The sequence below is a fragment of the Callorhinchus milii genome, unplaced genomic scaffold, assembly GCF_018977255.1.
Source record: "Callorhinchus milii isolate IMCB2004 unplaced genomic scaffold, IMCB_Cmil_1.0 Scaffold2, whole genome shotgun sequence".
NCBI lineage: Eukaryota > Metazoa > Chordata > Chondrichthyes > Chimaeriformes > Callorhinchidae > Callorhinchus > Callorhinchus milii.
The window spans coordinates 24123328-24137077 of NW_024704743.1; the positions used below are offsets into that span (position 1 = coordinate 24123328).

A 13750-nucleotide genomic window follows, 5' to 3' on the forward strand; every position below is an offset into this window, starting at 1 on the left:
ACTCACACTGTCTAGCTTCCCGGAGTGCTGATATTGGTTCTAGCCAGGTCCTAGCCACTAACTTACCTCCACACGCACCCCCACCCCTCACTTTCAAAAGCCCTCCATGGCCTTGCTTCTCCCCTATCTCTGCGACCTCCTAACCCCCTACCAACCTGCTCTCTTCCTCCGTTCAGCGGGCATTGGTCTGCTTCATGGCGAGCCTTCAGCAACTCTGCCCCCACCCTCTGGAACTCCATCTCGCAGACCCTCCACTTCACCCACTCCCTTGTCTCCTTCAAAATCCTTCTGAAGACCCTCCTCTTCGAGCGTGCCTTCGGTCACCATCCTTCCCCCCACTGCCCTCCACCCTCCCCGATCCCTAGCTCGTGTCCGAAATACTGATTGCCCAGTGCCCTGGGACATCCTCCCGACGTGAAAGGCGCTATACAAATGTAATTTTGTTGTTGTTGTTAATGGCACAAGCAGAGGGGCCGAGAGAGAGGGTGTACATAGAGGAGTCTGACAGGCAGCAAGAATGTCAGTGGAGCCAGGCTCGTGGAGCCTGGTGTGAGAGAGGAAATGGTCTGCCTGCAGCTTGTTTAGAGAGGAAATGGGGAGCTTGGCAAGCAGAGAGTTGGAATAATCAAGCCTGAAAGTGGTGAAGAAAACAGATGCAGGCAATGCTGCGGAAGTGAGGGAAGGCAGAGTGAGTGAGAGCCCAATGTAAGGTTTGAAGGATAGTTCGGGGTCAAACAGGACATCCTAAGTGAAAGGCTTGTATAATAGCTAGTTGTTGTTGAAGGCAATCATGCCCAGAGCCCGAGAGAAAAAAAGGGTGAAAACACGGAGGGAACTATGAACACAAAAAAGTAAAGAGGGGAAGAAACAAATGAAACAAAAGAGGCGGTTATTGTTACAACTGTACCCAAAGAGGGGCTCTCCCTACTTAGTCTTAACGTTAAAACTTCAGTTACATACCCTAAAGGAATTCAACTCATGATCAATATGAGTCACACTCACTATCGTAATTCTAAAGCAGTAATAACTCTAACCAATTCCCATTCTTTTAGATACTGTGAGTCACTTGCAGAAGTTTTCGATTCGGTGCTGGGGGATCTTCCAGCAAGCACAGAAGAGTCATGCACACCAGCACGTCAAAGGAGATTGACATCTGCTGCAATGAAGACTGCACAGGAACTTTCCTCATATTTTATGTTTTGTCGCATTTTTAGTCCTCCACCTTTATTCGTCTCGTGAATTCACCAACTCTCTATTAAGAGGTTGGGCATAAAAGCTGTATCTCGGCAAAATACTCTTCAACAACGAGAGACTCAGGAAGGCACAAAGAAAGAGCCTAGGTTGGCTGGACCTCCCTGACTTTGCTCTCTCACTCCCTCCTGACTCTCCATTCACATTGTGAATTGTGGACTTCAACTTGCAGTCTGTTCCTGGACTGGAAGGATTCAAATCAACTTCAGAGCAGGAGAATGAAACCACGATTTCACCTCTCAGTCTGTGGAGGTCTTATAGAAGGTCTTATAGAAGGTCTTATAGACTGCAGAAAGTCTCAATAGAAGAGAAGAGCAGGGTCATAGACCTGAAACGTTAACTCACTTTCCTCTCTCCATAGATGCTGCCTGTCCTGCTGAGTGATCCCAGCGACTTCTGTTTTTAAGTCTCAACCAAAGCAGGCTTCGAAGTAGGCCAGTGTTGCCCTCACTGCACAATGACTTACAATTACTTACAATTCAGGACAATCAATCGCACCCACAAGTGAGGGTCAGCTGAGTACAAACTGTCCGACATTCCTATTTTGCATTCAGAGCCCCGAGCAAAAGACATCGACTAATGGACTGTTTTGCTGAAAGCTGGTGCTCCTAGTCATACTGTGGTATTGACTGATTGACTGCAGCCATGGCAAGGCTGCACCCATTTAGCAGAAATAGCTCTGATTCAACAAACCTGACTGAGACCTCTGCCTGATTATGTTACTTGGTTTCCGAAATATTTATCAAAATCTTTGGAGAAGCGACCGGGCATGTTTTTAAGCTTCCCAATTAATTTCTGTCCCATAATATGGATTATATCAGAAATTACTGCAGTCAGCTCCTTCCCACTTTATTTCCACACCAGCTGTATGTTGTTTCCTAACCCTAGGGTATGTTGCCATAATGACTTATATTGAGAAATCCGTTATCTGTTTTATTCATCTTTCACTCTACAGTGTACTGAACTGAACTACAATACATTGTGTTCAATCTTGTGCCAAATAAACCCTATTATTTAAACCCTTATTAAGCAGATTCATTCAGTCATTGCAACCCTCCAGGGGTGACAGCAGTGAGTTTCATCTCCAGATCAATTGGTCACTCACCTTATGGCTGTTTCTGGGAGTTTGCTGACTGAAAATGGCTGCAAGGCTTACCAACATAAGAGTTTGCAACACATAACTAATTACTGTAAAGCATTTTGGGATGTTAAAACATGATAAGACATCTGTAAAAATGCAAGTTAGTTCTTTCTTTCTGAATGAGAAGAATTTGGAACTAATTTACAATATTCACAAATCAGATTTGTAGCATATATTGTTAGTGAAATTTGCAGCTGGCAAATTGTGATATCATGGGTGCTAAAACTTGGAAAAAGGCTGATGTGTCAGTTGAGAAAACGGCAGGCCTTTTCCACTAGTATTTAGATGCAAATCAGAAGTTACAATTAATGCAAAAAATCTGGTTGGTTTTAGATTTCTAAATTCAAAATGTTTATAAATCCTGCTTGTTTGCCAGTGGACATGGTCACTATATTCTACCGTGTATCCTGTGAGCTACTAAAGAGACACCCTCCTGACATGAAAGGAGCTGTATCAAATGCAAGGATTATATTATACCAATGGAGAGCAATAGTTAGCTTGAGATGAAGGTCTAATATTACAGAGACCTGGTCTTCATCAGATTGACAGGATGAAATCACTCCTATCACTGTTTGTTTTAAGGTTGAATTGAGTTAAGCCACTTTTAGCCCAGTGGACATGAGCTGACAGCAAACAAAAGCTGTCAATCTCAGTCAGGCATATTGTAGAAAGGGAAGTAGAATCTGTATATGCATTGGGGAGGGATTGCTACTATTTGAGAGATTGGGTTGGAATAGAGTTGGAACAAACAACCATTTGGCCCACTGAACCTGCTCCAAAATAATATTAGATTATGGCAGCTTCCTCATATTTTATATTTAATCCGATGTCTCATTCTTTCGTCATTTACAAGTCCCTGTCTATCTCCGTTAAAGATAGATGAGAGATCATTGATTCTACACATATAAATCTTGATCTCAGACGCCCTTCGCACTTGGGTTTTCCCAGGAGACCGAGCAATCACCAGGATCTGATAGATCAACTGTTGGGAGGGAAAGAAAACTGGGCCTATAGCAGATCAGACCTGGCTGCTTCCTCTAATTCCATAGTTCCCTCTAATGTGGTGTCGACATGACCTTGCACTGCATTCTGAAAATCCAAGTCACTAATGTATACAAGGGACATGTGAGGGGTCCCAGCACAGATGCCTGAGGCAACTAACTCAATATTGTTTAGATCAGGTCCAATAAGAGAATTCACCTGGTAATCTTCTTACTGGTTTGTTTTATAATCCAATGCAAGTCCCCAAACCCAAGGATCCAGTTGATCAAATCCGTTACAAGATAAATAGCTTAGAGCAGTAGCCAATCTGTGGCCTGTGGGTCAGAAGTGCCCCCCCCCCTCCACCCATCAGCATGAGTCCAGGTAAGGCCATGTTCGATCAGTAGGGTGCTTTCAGTTTTTTCTTGATTGAATACTTCTTGGTTTATGGCATGAATCAATAAATATTCAATCAAGAGAATTTATTTTATTTGCTGACCATAAAGGTTGGCCACGACTGGCTTAGAGAAATGTTACAACTTGGAGTTATTCAGTTTGGTGTAAAAAATATAATCTGCTTTGGCCTGTCTTAGCTCCCTAGTTAAGCGGAGTTACGATCTGTTTCTGTTTTTGGATGATAAACCTCGCTGCTAAGCTCCTTGATGCTGATGCCTCACAAATCCAATAAATCTTTGGGTCCTATATCAGAACGTCAATATCAATCTTTGGCCTACATCATAATGTGTTAGTTTATTTTCAAATGGCATCACAATGGCAGTATATCATGTTTCAAAAGAAATTTTACAGTGCTTTATACAAACAGTACAACATGACCCACTACTCAGTGAGTTTAAGCCAGTAATTCACTTGAGTGTTTCCGCTGATGAACCCAAAACGTTGACGTTTGCTGAGGGACAACTATTATTTTCTATTTAATGAGACTTGCAGGTCTCAATAGGAAACAATAATGTGCTTAGTTAGGTATGATACCACATACCTGGAGCCCATTAGTAAGCACCTTGTCATGGCAACAGTCACTTATCTATTTCATGCATACTGCACCAGCAATTCTCCCATAATAATAATAATAATAATCCTTACATTTGATATAGCGCTTTTCACGTCGGGAGGACGTCCCAAAGCGCTTCACAGAATACACTGTAAAGTGAATTGACTGTATATTTGTGGGCGAACACGGCAGCCAATTGCGCACAGCAATGTCCCACAAACAGTCGTAGATTGAAAATGACCAATTTTATTATTGTTTTTAGTTTTGGAGGGATTATTATTAGGCTCTGTGTGGAGTAAGGAAACTTGCCCAAGGTTTCACCCTCTGCCTGGAATTGAACTCAGGTCTCTCGCTTGCAAAGCGAGTGCTCTAACCACTGAGCCACAGGACTCCAATACTTTGTCTGGGGTTTCCTCACTCATAACCTGGATATTTGGCAGCTCTTGCCTTCCAGAACCTGGCTGAGGCCAATGGTCTGATCTGATCACCACGTGGTATTCCATATATATTAATAATAATAATCCTTGCATTTGATGCACCTTTCAGATGGCATCATCTCAAAGGTCAACAGAGGCGTGTAGATTAAGAAAACTTGACAAAGGTTTCGCCCTGCCCAGGAATCGAACCCAGGTCCTCTCACCTGCAAGGTGAGTGCTCTAACCAGTATCCTACAGGACTCCACATGATCTAGCCACATCACAACGCTGCAGATATAAGAAATGTAGTGGGTGTAGTTAAAAAACTGACCTGGCTAACAAAGGTGCTTTGTGGACTTTGTTAATTAACCAAGCTGGTTACCTACAGAAGAACACAAATGTTATCTCTGGAGAACAGGAATATTTTGCTTGCAATTGGATGGGGATAGGAAGCTTTCTTGTCAAGAATCTTCTATTATACCCATCACCCTGTGTGTATACTTTGCTAGTGTACCATCACACAGTGTGGGCGAAATGTTAGACAAGTTACCTCACTCCACATGCCTCTATTTACCCAGCAGTAAGTAAGAATTCAGTTAGTCCATTGCAGATCGCTTTCCAGGGGTAATCCCTTTAAAAAATGTGGTCACTCAAACCACAACTGTTTGCGGGACACTGCAGTGCACAATTGGCTGCTGCATTTCCCCCACAAAATATATAGTCAATTCACTTTACAGTATGTTCTGTGAAAAGCTTTGGGACGTCTCAACGACTTGATAAGGTGCTACACAAATGCAAGGATTAAAATTATCAGAGTGTGTATACTCTGCTGGGGTACATCACACTGTGTATGTGTCTCTGCTCACTTGGTGCTTAAGTGTTCCGAGACACTACCCCACATGAAGGGCACGATATAAATGCAATTTGCTCTTGTTCTATTAACGTGAACTCACATTGAGTGATCTGTTAGCTGTTGGTGACTCATAAGCCATGACACCTCAGCAAATTGTAACTATATTAAAAAGACCAAAACTAACTTTTGGATAAAGAGGATTGAAGCAGCAATGTATGATGTTGTTACCCAGTGATTGCTCGTCCAGTATGTACCACAACTACCTTGATGTTACTAAATCCCCTTCTACTTTCTTAATCCCATTTTTGCATCTCTCTCCCTATATCTCTCTATTGCTTTTGCTGCTCAGATAAAATCAATGATATAGGGATTGGTACAGAAATGTTCAGGAATGGAAATTCAAGGAGAATGCAGCAACCTAATTAATAGAAATAAAAAATATAATAACTACATCAGGTCAATTTGCATCTAAAAGAGAAAAATAGGTTAACATTTGGACACAGCCATTTATCAGAGCTCTGGGTTACACCGCAAATGTTAACCTAGTTTTTTCTTTCAGATGTTGATTGACCTGCTGTAGAATTCTAGGATTCCTGTATACAGTGCATTGTAAAAACATATTGCTTGAACAGATGCAGTGTGGTTCTTTCAAGGGTAGCTTTTAGAGACACACAGATTTATTAATAATGAAATATGGAAGAACTCAACAATGAGAAACAACAATGCAACCAATTCCATCTCTTGAGTTGCTACCAATTGCTTTGATTGGCAACTATTTTTGTTATTTCACAAGAACTGAGGATATAGTTGTGGTAGTGGATCAACAGCCCTTTGACTGAGCAAAGCTATTTATCATTTTCAAAATACAAAATCAGCAACAGGATCTAAATTACCGCAATTGCTCTGAGGTTTGAGAGTCGCAAATAAGAGCTCTTCCCAGTAACCAGAAGCATGTCCCCTTGGGAACTCCAATCCTATCTACATCTAGAGTGGAGGTCTGTGTGATGTATTTAAGTTCACTGGATGCCATCCCCACTTGTGGCTCAAAGTGATTTTCAAGGAATTTCTGTTACGAATTGCAGCAATTTAGACCCCAACTGTGTGGCGCTCTCTCCTGCATTTTGCACTTACTGTTACAGTGAAAGCCAGGGGCTTAAAAAGAAATCTGTGGTGGAGTTTGAATGAAGCTAAGGCAAAAGGTAACAAAATACCTGCAATAAGCACAGACAGGAACAGTGGGATATTTGGATTAGCAAGAAAAGCTCGTAGAAAAACCAGAGGTAGGTTAAGACAGCATAATCCAACTGAGAGAAGGGGAAGGGAAAGAGAAAGATGGAAACAGAATGAGAGAGTAGAGAGGGAGTGAAAAAGAAACACAAAATATTGCTTATGGGGCCTGTGGACCTTTCTCAAATAGGGAATCCGGCCCGCGGCAGCCAAAAGTTTGGACCACCCTGGGTTAATGCGATTGGCGCAATGCTAACTAGCATTGGTCTGAGCTCAAAGATATACATTTATCAGGCTTATATAAGCTCTCTGAATCTGGATATTTACCAGATGAATCATTATTGGGTAGAATCTTGTAGTCCATTGGACAGAGAACTAAATCACAAGGAAATCTATGTAAAAGATTCCCATAATTTGAGTCATGTTGCTGGCACTGTGCTAAGTCATGTGGCAGAGGAATCTGTGTCTACAGTGTGGTTTGGAGAACTCGATAAACTGAGAAACTGTACACTTAGTACAACTGACACAATGTGGTGAATAACATAGGATGTTCGTTGTTGAACAGTGTATCTGAACCCAGCTTTAATTCCGTTTATAAGGCACATCACTGGATTGCAAGTTTGATTACAATGCAGATCTCTGTTAGGCCTGTGGTTACACTTACGTCCAACTTCCAGAGCGAAATGTCCAGCTTCCTGTATTTATGCTTGTCCAAAGCTGGGCGTGACATCAGTGGTGATCTGATGACCTTGAAATGGGACTGGTAGCCATTTTCACAAACACCCATTGCAATGCAGTGTCCAATTTCATAGTCCCCAAACACTGCGTTAACAATAATCCTTGCATTTGATACAGCGTCTTATCACATCGTGACAACGTCTCAAAGCGCTTCACAGAATATACTGTAAAGTGAATTGACTGAATTTTGTGGGAGAAACTCTTGTAAAAAGATTGCTCTGCAGTAATGTTTAGAGGAAGATACCCTCCCCTCTTTCCCCCCCACTCCGCCCCACTGATATTGTCACATTTATTTTCAGAGTTTGGCCCACATTTGGCAGCAGTACTGAAAGCTCTGAGAGTACAATAAGATGACCGAGAACTTAACCAATCCTTAATAATGACCCAGTCACAAATGGGAATCCTAGTTATCAATGTGTGTTTGGTTATTATCTTAACTATCCAAAGAAATGTGCCGGGGAGAGTGTGCATTCCCAAATAGATGGATCAGAGTTTTCAATGATGTGTTAGCTATCACCAGTGATAATGATCCCATCATATACAGTAAAATCCCGGCTAACCAGACAATGGAGGGGAAATCTGGTCTTCCAACTAAGTTAATTGCAAAACTACAGTTTTTGGTACTGCTTTTTTTTCTGTAAGAATGTACTGTATATAAACTTAGCTATCTTCTGCTCGGGGCATTCCAGCCTTATTAAACAAACAATCTGAGTCAAAATCGATATCCCCAAAATTTTAGTCCACAGAATTTTTTTTTACAATTTTTCGGTTTCAGCTAGGTACGCAGATAAGCAGAGTCCAGCAAGACGGGAGTTTACTGCACTGCATTTTTCACCCCAATATAGAATCATGGAGCAAATTTAGAGAATGTAATCCATAGGAGCTTAACCTTGTACCCTCAATGTTCTACCAATAATAATCCATTATTTTATTGCATTTAAAATAATAAAAAAAAACTTGCATTTGATATAGCGCCATATCATATCATTGAGACATCTCAAAGCGCTTCACAGAATGTACTGTATAGTGGAATAGCGCGTCTGAGGTCAAAACATCTTAAACGCCTCATGGCGAATTAGTGTAATGAACTGTATTTGTAGGTAAACGTGTCGATAATTTTGTGCACAGCAAGGTCCCACATAACAGCCATGAAAGTAATCTGGAGGATTTTCAGCCAGAATACACTGAGAAGCTCCACTTTCTGTTCAAATAACATCTTGGGATCTTTAATGTCCACCTAAGGAACAGACAGATTAACTTGACAGGTTTGGTTTAATGTCTCAGGTCCTTCAGCTAGTGACCATGATAATGATACAGTGCAGTGATAAGATACTGGTAATGGATCTTTGGATATGCCATTATTTAATTAGAGATATAGTGGTATCAAATTTATGCCTATCCCTCATTTGGGAATTGAGATAATTTAATAATTCTTGCAGTGTTTTCAATTTTAACCTTGGATTTGGGGTTCACAATACACAGATGTAGATTGTTTCAAACATTTGAAGAGAGAAGGGAGGGGCAAAATCAATTTACAGTATTTCAAGAGAGAAGGTCAGAAAGTTGAGCCATTTCTTTGAAGGGAGGATAAATTGCAGGTCTTAAATAATCAGTAAGAAATACATTGACTAGAATTGATTAGGTGATGAAATGTGTTGTTTAAAGATTTGATGTGTTAAGGGAATGTTTGATGTGTTAAGGGAACATTCAACTCAAATCTGTTTGTAGGACTTTGCTGTGTGCAAAACAGCTCCCTTGTTGCTGTCAAATACAGTGACTACACTGGACAATAATTATGATACAGTGTAATGGGATGTTTTGATGTGACAGGCATTAGAAAATCCTATCTGTGATGAATACTAGAAAGGCTGATAATGCAGAGAGTAGGTCTGACATGACTTGAACGGATGTCATGCAAGTCCCTAAAATCGAATGCGAGACCAATACCAGTGGGAAATTTGAGGCACAACCTCCAATCTGTTAATGCCTCCTTGAGTGCAATCCACCTCCTCAAAAATCATGCTTGTGGCACTGCAGTGAGGAGATACACGACTGTTGTTATGCACAGTTGCACCTCAGCAGCAACAATTTAAATTGCATACGTTGAGCAATGCATCCAGTGAAACAGCTCAGTTCCACATCCACTACAAGTCAGTCAAGGGACTTTCAAAAATATATTTCTTATTTATTTGCTCACTGATCTGGGAACACTGTTCGGACCTGGAGAACCGTTTTAACTTATAACCTTTGACAGTCATGCTAGCTATCATGATCTAGTGGACAGAGAAAATTGTAACTCTGTTCTAGGAACTGTGCTCTGATGATTATTTAATGAAGCACACAAATTACCTTCAGCCCTGTACGGAGGAGAAAATGATTAAGGTCATAAAAACAGATGGTGTGGAAAATGGAAAATTCCACAGTGGTACAGTACAGAGTCCTCTTCCGATTTTGGAAAAGGGAAGAGAAGGGTTTACCCTTGCAGTTCGTTATAGTATACATGACTAGAGAGCGCTTCATTAAAAAAAATCAATGTAATTTCATCCAAAGTTATATTAAGTGTAGCCTAACTCAGTTGAGAGCTCTTCTGAGTCAGAACCTTGTGGGTTCAAGATTTCAGGACTTTGAACTCACAGTCGAGGTTCATGACCACTCTGAAATCACAGTCTAGGTTTACACTCCAGCAGAGTATTGGGGTGCACTAAATTCTCGAATGTGCCAAATCTCATTCCCTTACTCTTTCCCGATTGTGTCTGTGCTTGTGTTGTTGCTAGCTCCCCCCAGGAGCTGTCTGCACTAATCACATTCACCTTCGCTTTCGACACTGAAGTTCCACACTACTACTTATGGGGGACAAGCTAAGATTCTCCTAGACATACTGAATACAGAACATTTTGTGGAATCTGTAGCTCAATGGTTAGAGCACTCACCTCGCAAGCGAGAGACCTGGGTTCTATTCCCGGCAGGGTGAAATATTGGGCAAGTTTCCTTACTCCACACGCCTCTGTTTACCTAGCAGTAAGTAGGAACCCAGTTGTTAGTCAATTGGCGGATTGCTTTTCCGGGGATAATAATCCCTCAAAAAAAAACAATAATAATTTGGTCACTCAATCCACAACTGTTTGAGGCACACTACTGTGTGCAATTGACTGCCGCATTTCACCCACAAATATAGTCAATTCACTATATATTCTGTGAAGTGCTTTGAGACGTCTAGAAGACGTGAAAAGTGCTATATCAAATGCAAGCATTATTATTATTTAATGATGGTCTGAGAAGAAGCAAATGCTACCAGTGTGCTACAACTCTGGCTAAGTGTGTTGAGACATTTGCATTAACCAATGACATGTTCTCCAATTGTAGCTGCCACTGTATTATCCCAGGAGGAAAGGGTTGTAAGGAAGGTCAGAAGCCACCAGGGTAGAAGCCACTTCACAGACCATATTCACAACACAGGGTTTTGACAGTCTCGTGGCATGTCATTAATCCTGGCATTCCTCAAACGAACAGTGATATTATGGATTAACAATGGGAATATTGATGCAAATGCCATACTCTAAAGTTACCATATGACAGCAGTAAGAAAGGAGTAACAGCTGCTACATCTGGACTAAACAGTGATGGGAATGTTATAAATGAGCAAAAGCATTTTCAGAATATTCGACAGTGTATCTCACGAAATGATGTTTTGGGGGAAGCTTAATTAGATAAAATAGAAAACGTAAAAATGAGGAGCTTGTCATCCTTCCTGCTCTTGAATAGAAATCTACAACACAGTATGAGGCCATGATATTACCTGTACTGTATTAGCATTGATGTTTTTAGGCTGAAGGTGATTGTCTTAAAATTTGAGATTTTGCGGAATTTTTGAAAATAGCTTTGAATTCAGTCGTAATTTGAAGACCAAAAAGAATGGTGAGAAACTGGCATTTAAAGGATTGAATGTAAGATAAGAAATAAAGTTATGTGCAATTTTAAACATGAAGATAATGGTCTCAAGAACATGAGAAATGTTGGGACCCAGATCCACTAAAGCTCATTTCAATGCATCGCCTCCTATAAATATTTTTTNATTTACACTAAACTCCATACCCCATCACACCAGTTCTAGCCAGGCTCCACTGGCTCCTTATCGCCAAACAGATCGATTTCAAGATCCCCACACTTGTTTTCAAATCCCTTCAGACCCTGGCACCTTCCTACCTCTCCGATCTGCTTACCCCCCAACCTACAACCTGCTGCCTCCATTCGACTGGCTCCGGCCCTCTGCATGTCATTTGTACTCTCCGTTCCACCATTGGTTGCTGTGCTTTCAGTCACTATGCCCCGAAACTCTGGAATACTCTTCCTCTGTCCCTCTACCTTGCTCCTTCCTTCCCCATCTTCAGGTAGCGCCTGAAGACCTTTCTATTTAACCGTGCCTACATGGTCACCTGCCCCCGGATCAGTGTCGTGCTCTGCCATTATCAAGCACTCTGGGACTCTATCCTGCATGAGGGGCACTATATAAATGTGTTGTTGCTACCACCAATTTGCAAGATCAAAAGTTTAGAAACAATTGTACAATCTCTATTTCATTCCTTTGCAGTTTAAATAATAACAAACACAATTTAGAAATATGAACTTTAATAAGCATCAAGAAAGTACATTGTATAGATTCAAAAGAACTCTGAGTAAAACACTCCTTTTACTGTCGACTACACAGTACAATTAATAGTTACATATGTATGTACTAGTGGCTTTGAATAGGATGTTGAGGGAATAAAAAGGAGATTACATAATTAAAATAACTCTCCATTTCCTCAAAAGCTTTATTTGACAATTTGCATGAAATTTCTGGGTTGTATAAGGCCATCTTGCCTGATCCTGAAAATTATAATAAAGTATGCGATTATTAGTGTAATACTTGCATTTGATATAGTAGCTTATCACATCTTCAAGACAACAACAACTTGCATTTACATAGCACCCTTCATGCGGAGTAGCGTTCCGGAGTCATCTCAAAGCGCTTCACAGAATATACTGTAAAGAGCATTAACTGTATAGTTTGTGGGCAAAGCACAGCATCGAACTGGGTGTCCCACAAACAGTCGTGGATTGAGTGACCAAATTATTATTTTTTGAAGGTATTATTACCCCTGCTAAGGCGATCTGCCAATGACTAACAACTGGATTCCTACTTTCGGCTCAGTAAACTGAGTAAGGAAACTTGCCCAATGTTTCGCCCTGCCCAGGAATCGAAACCAGGGCTTCTCGCTTGCGTGGCGAGTGCTCTAACCACTGAAGAACTTCCCTCTCTGCCTTAGAAACCAAACTGCCATTGACCATCTCAAAGAATTGACTCATTTCCAACATCCCAAACCTACGTACATTTTATAGGTATGTCATCTTAGAGCTGACTCAGCCCGAGAGAGACCCGACTCTCGTTCCTCCCTCCCCTTACCCAGGTGATAAGTTCAGGTTTGAGAATTCACTAGATAAATAAAGGGCAACCCCTCCTTAACATGGCCATCTTGGTCCAATATCCCGACAGTTGCGTTAAAACAGAGCACAAAATTGGTCTGATTTCCAGGTCGCTGAAAATCAACTCAGAAACATATCTTAGGTGTGTCCCTGACCACCTTGAATGATTTGAGATGCAGTAAGTAACCATAAGTAACACCATAAGAAGGCATTTGGCATATCAGCCATGCTTTATCTACAGAGTTCTGATGAAGGACTAAAACATTAACCTAGATTGCTCTTTCAGATGCTGACTGATTTGTTGTACATTTCATGGTTTAATTCAGATATTAACCATCCATTTTGTGTTCTTTTCATCTCTTTCTAGAATCGACCTTATTTATTTTACATTCAACCACACCAACTGTAATCTTTTTGGTAAAATCCTGCATGAATAAGCCCTGTACTCCAAAGTTAGTCAATCAAATATTTATCCATATATTTTTATTATTGGCCTTGTTTATTGATCTTTGCAAGTGATGCTCCCTCTCCCAAAACCATTCATAATTTTGATAACAATAAAATGTTTCCATAGGCCAAATCGTTGTAATGGTTTATAGCACTATATTACGTTCCATAGCCACTATTAAATAACAAGAATAATGACTGTTGAGCATAATCTTACCAACCTT

The 13750-nt window shown here is 40.8% G+C and overlaps 1 protein-coding gene across 1 annotated transcript in view; it reads right to left on the reverse strand.

Annotated features, from left to right (window-relative positions):
• Window positions 1–12291: 12291 nt before the first annotated feature.
• ropn1l (rhophilin associated tail protein 1-like) overlaps window positions 12292–13750 on the reverse strand; it is a 9485-nt gene continuing 8026 nt past the window's right edge. The window contains exon 6 of the mRNA XM_007889686.2: window positions 12292–12482. Within this exon, the coding sequence (XP_007887877.1) occupies window positions 12428–12482 (55 nt within the window). The 3' untranslated portion in view covers window positions 12292–12427. The remainder of the gene's footprint in view (window positions 12483–13750) is intronic.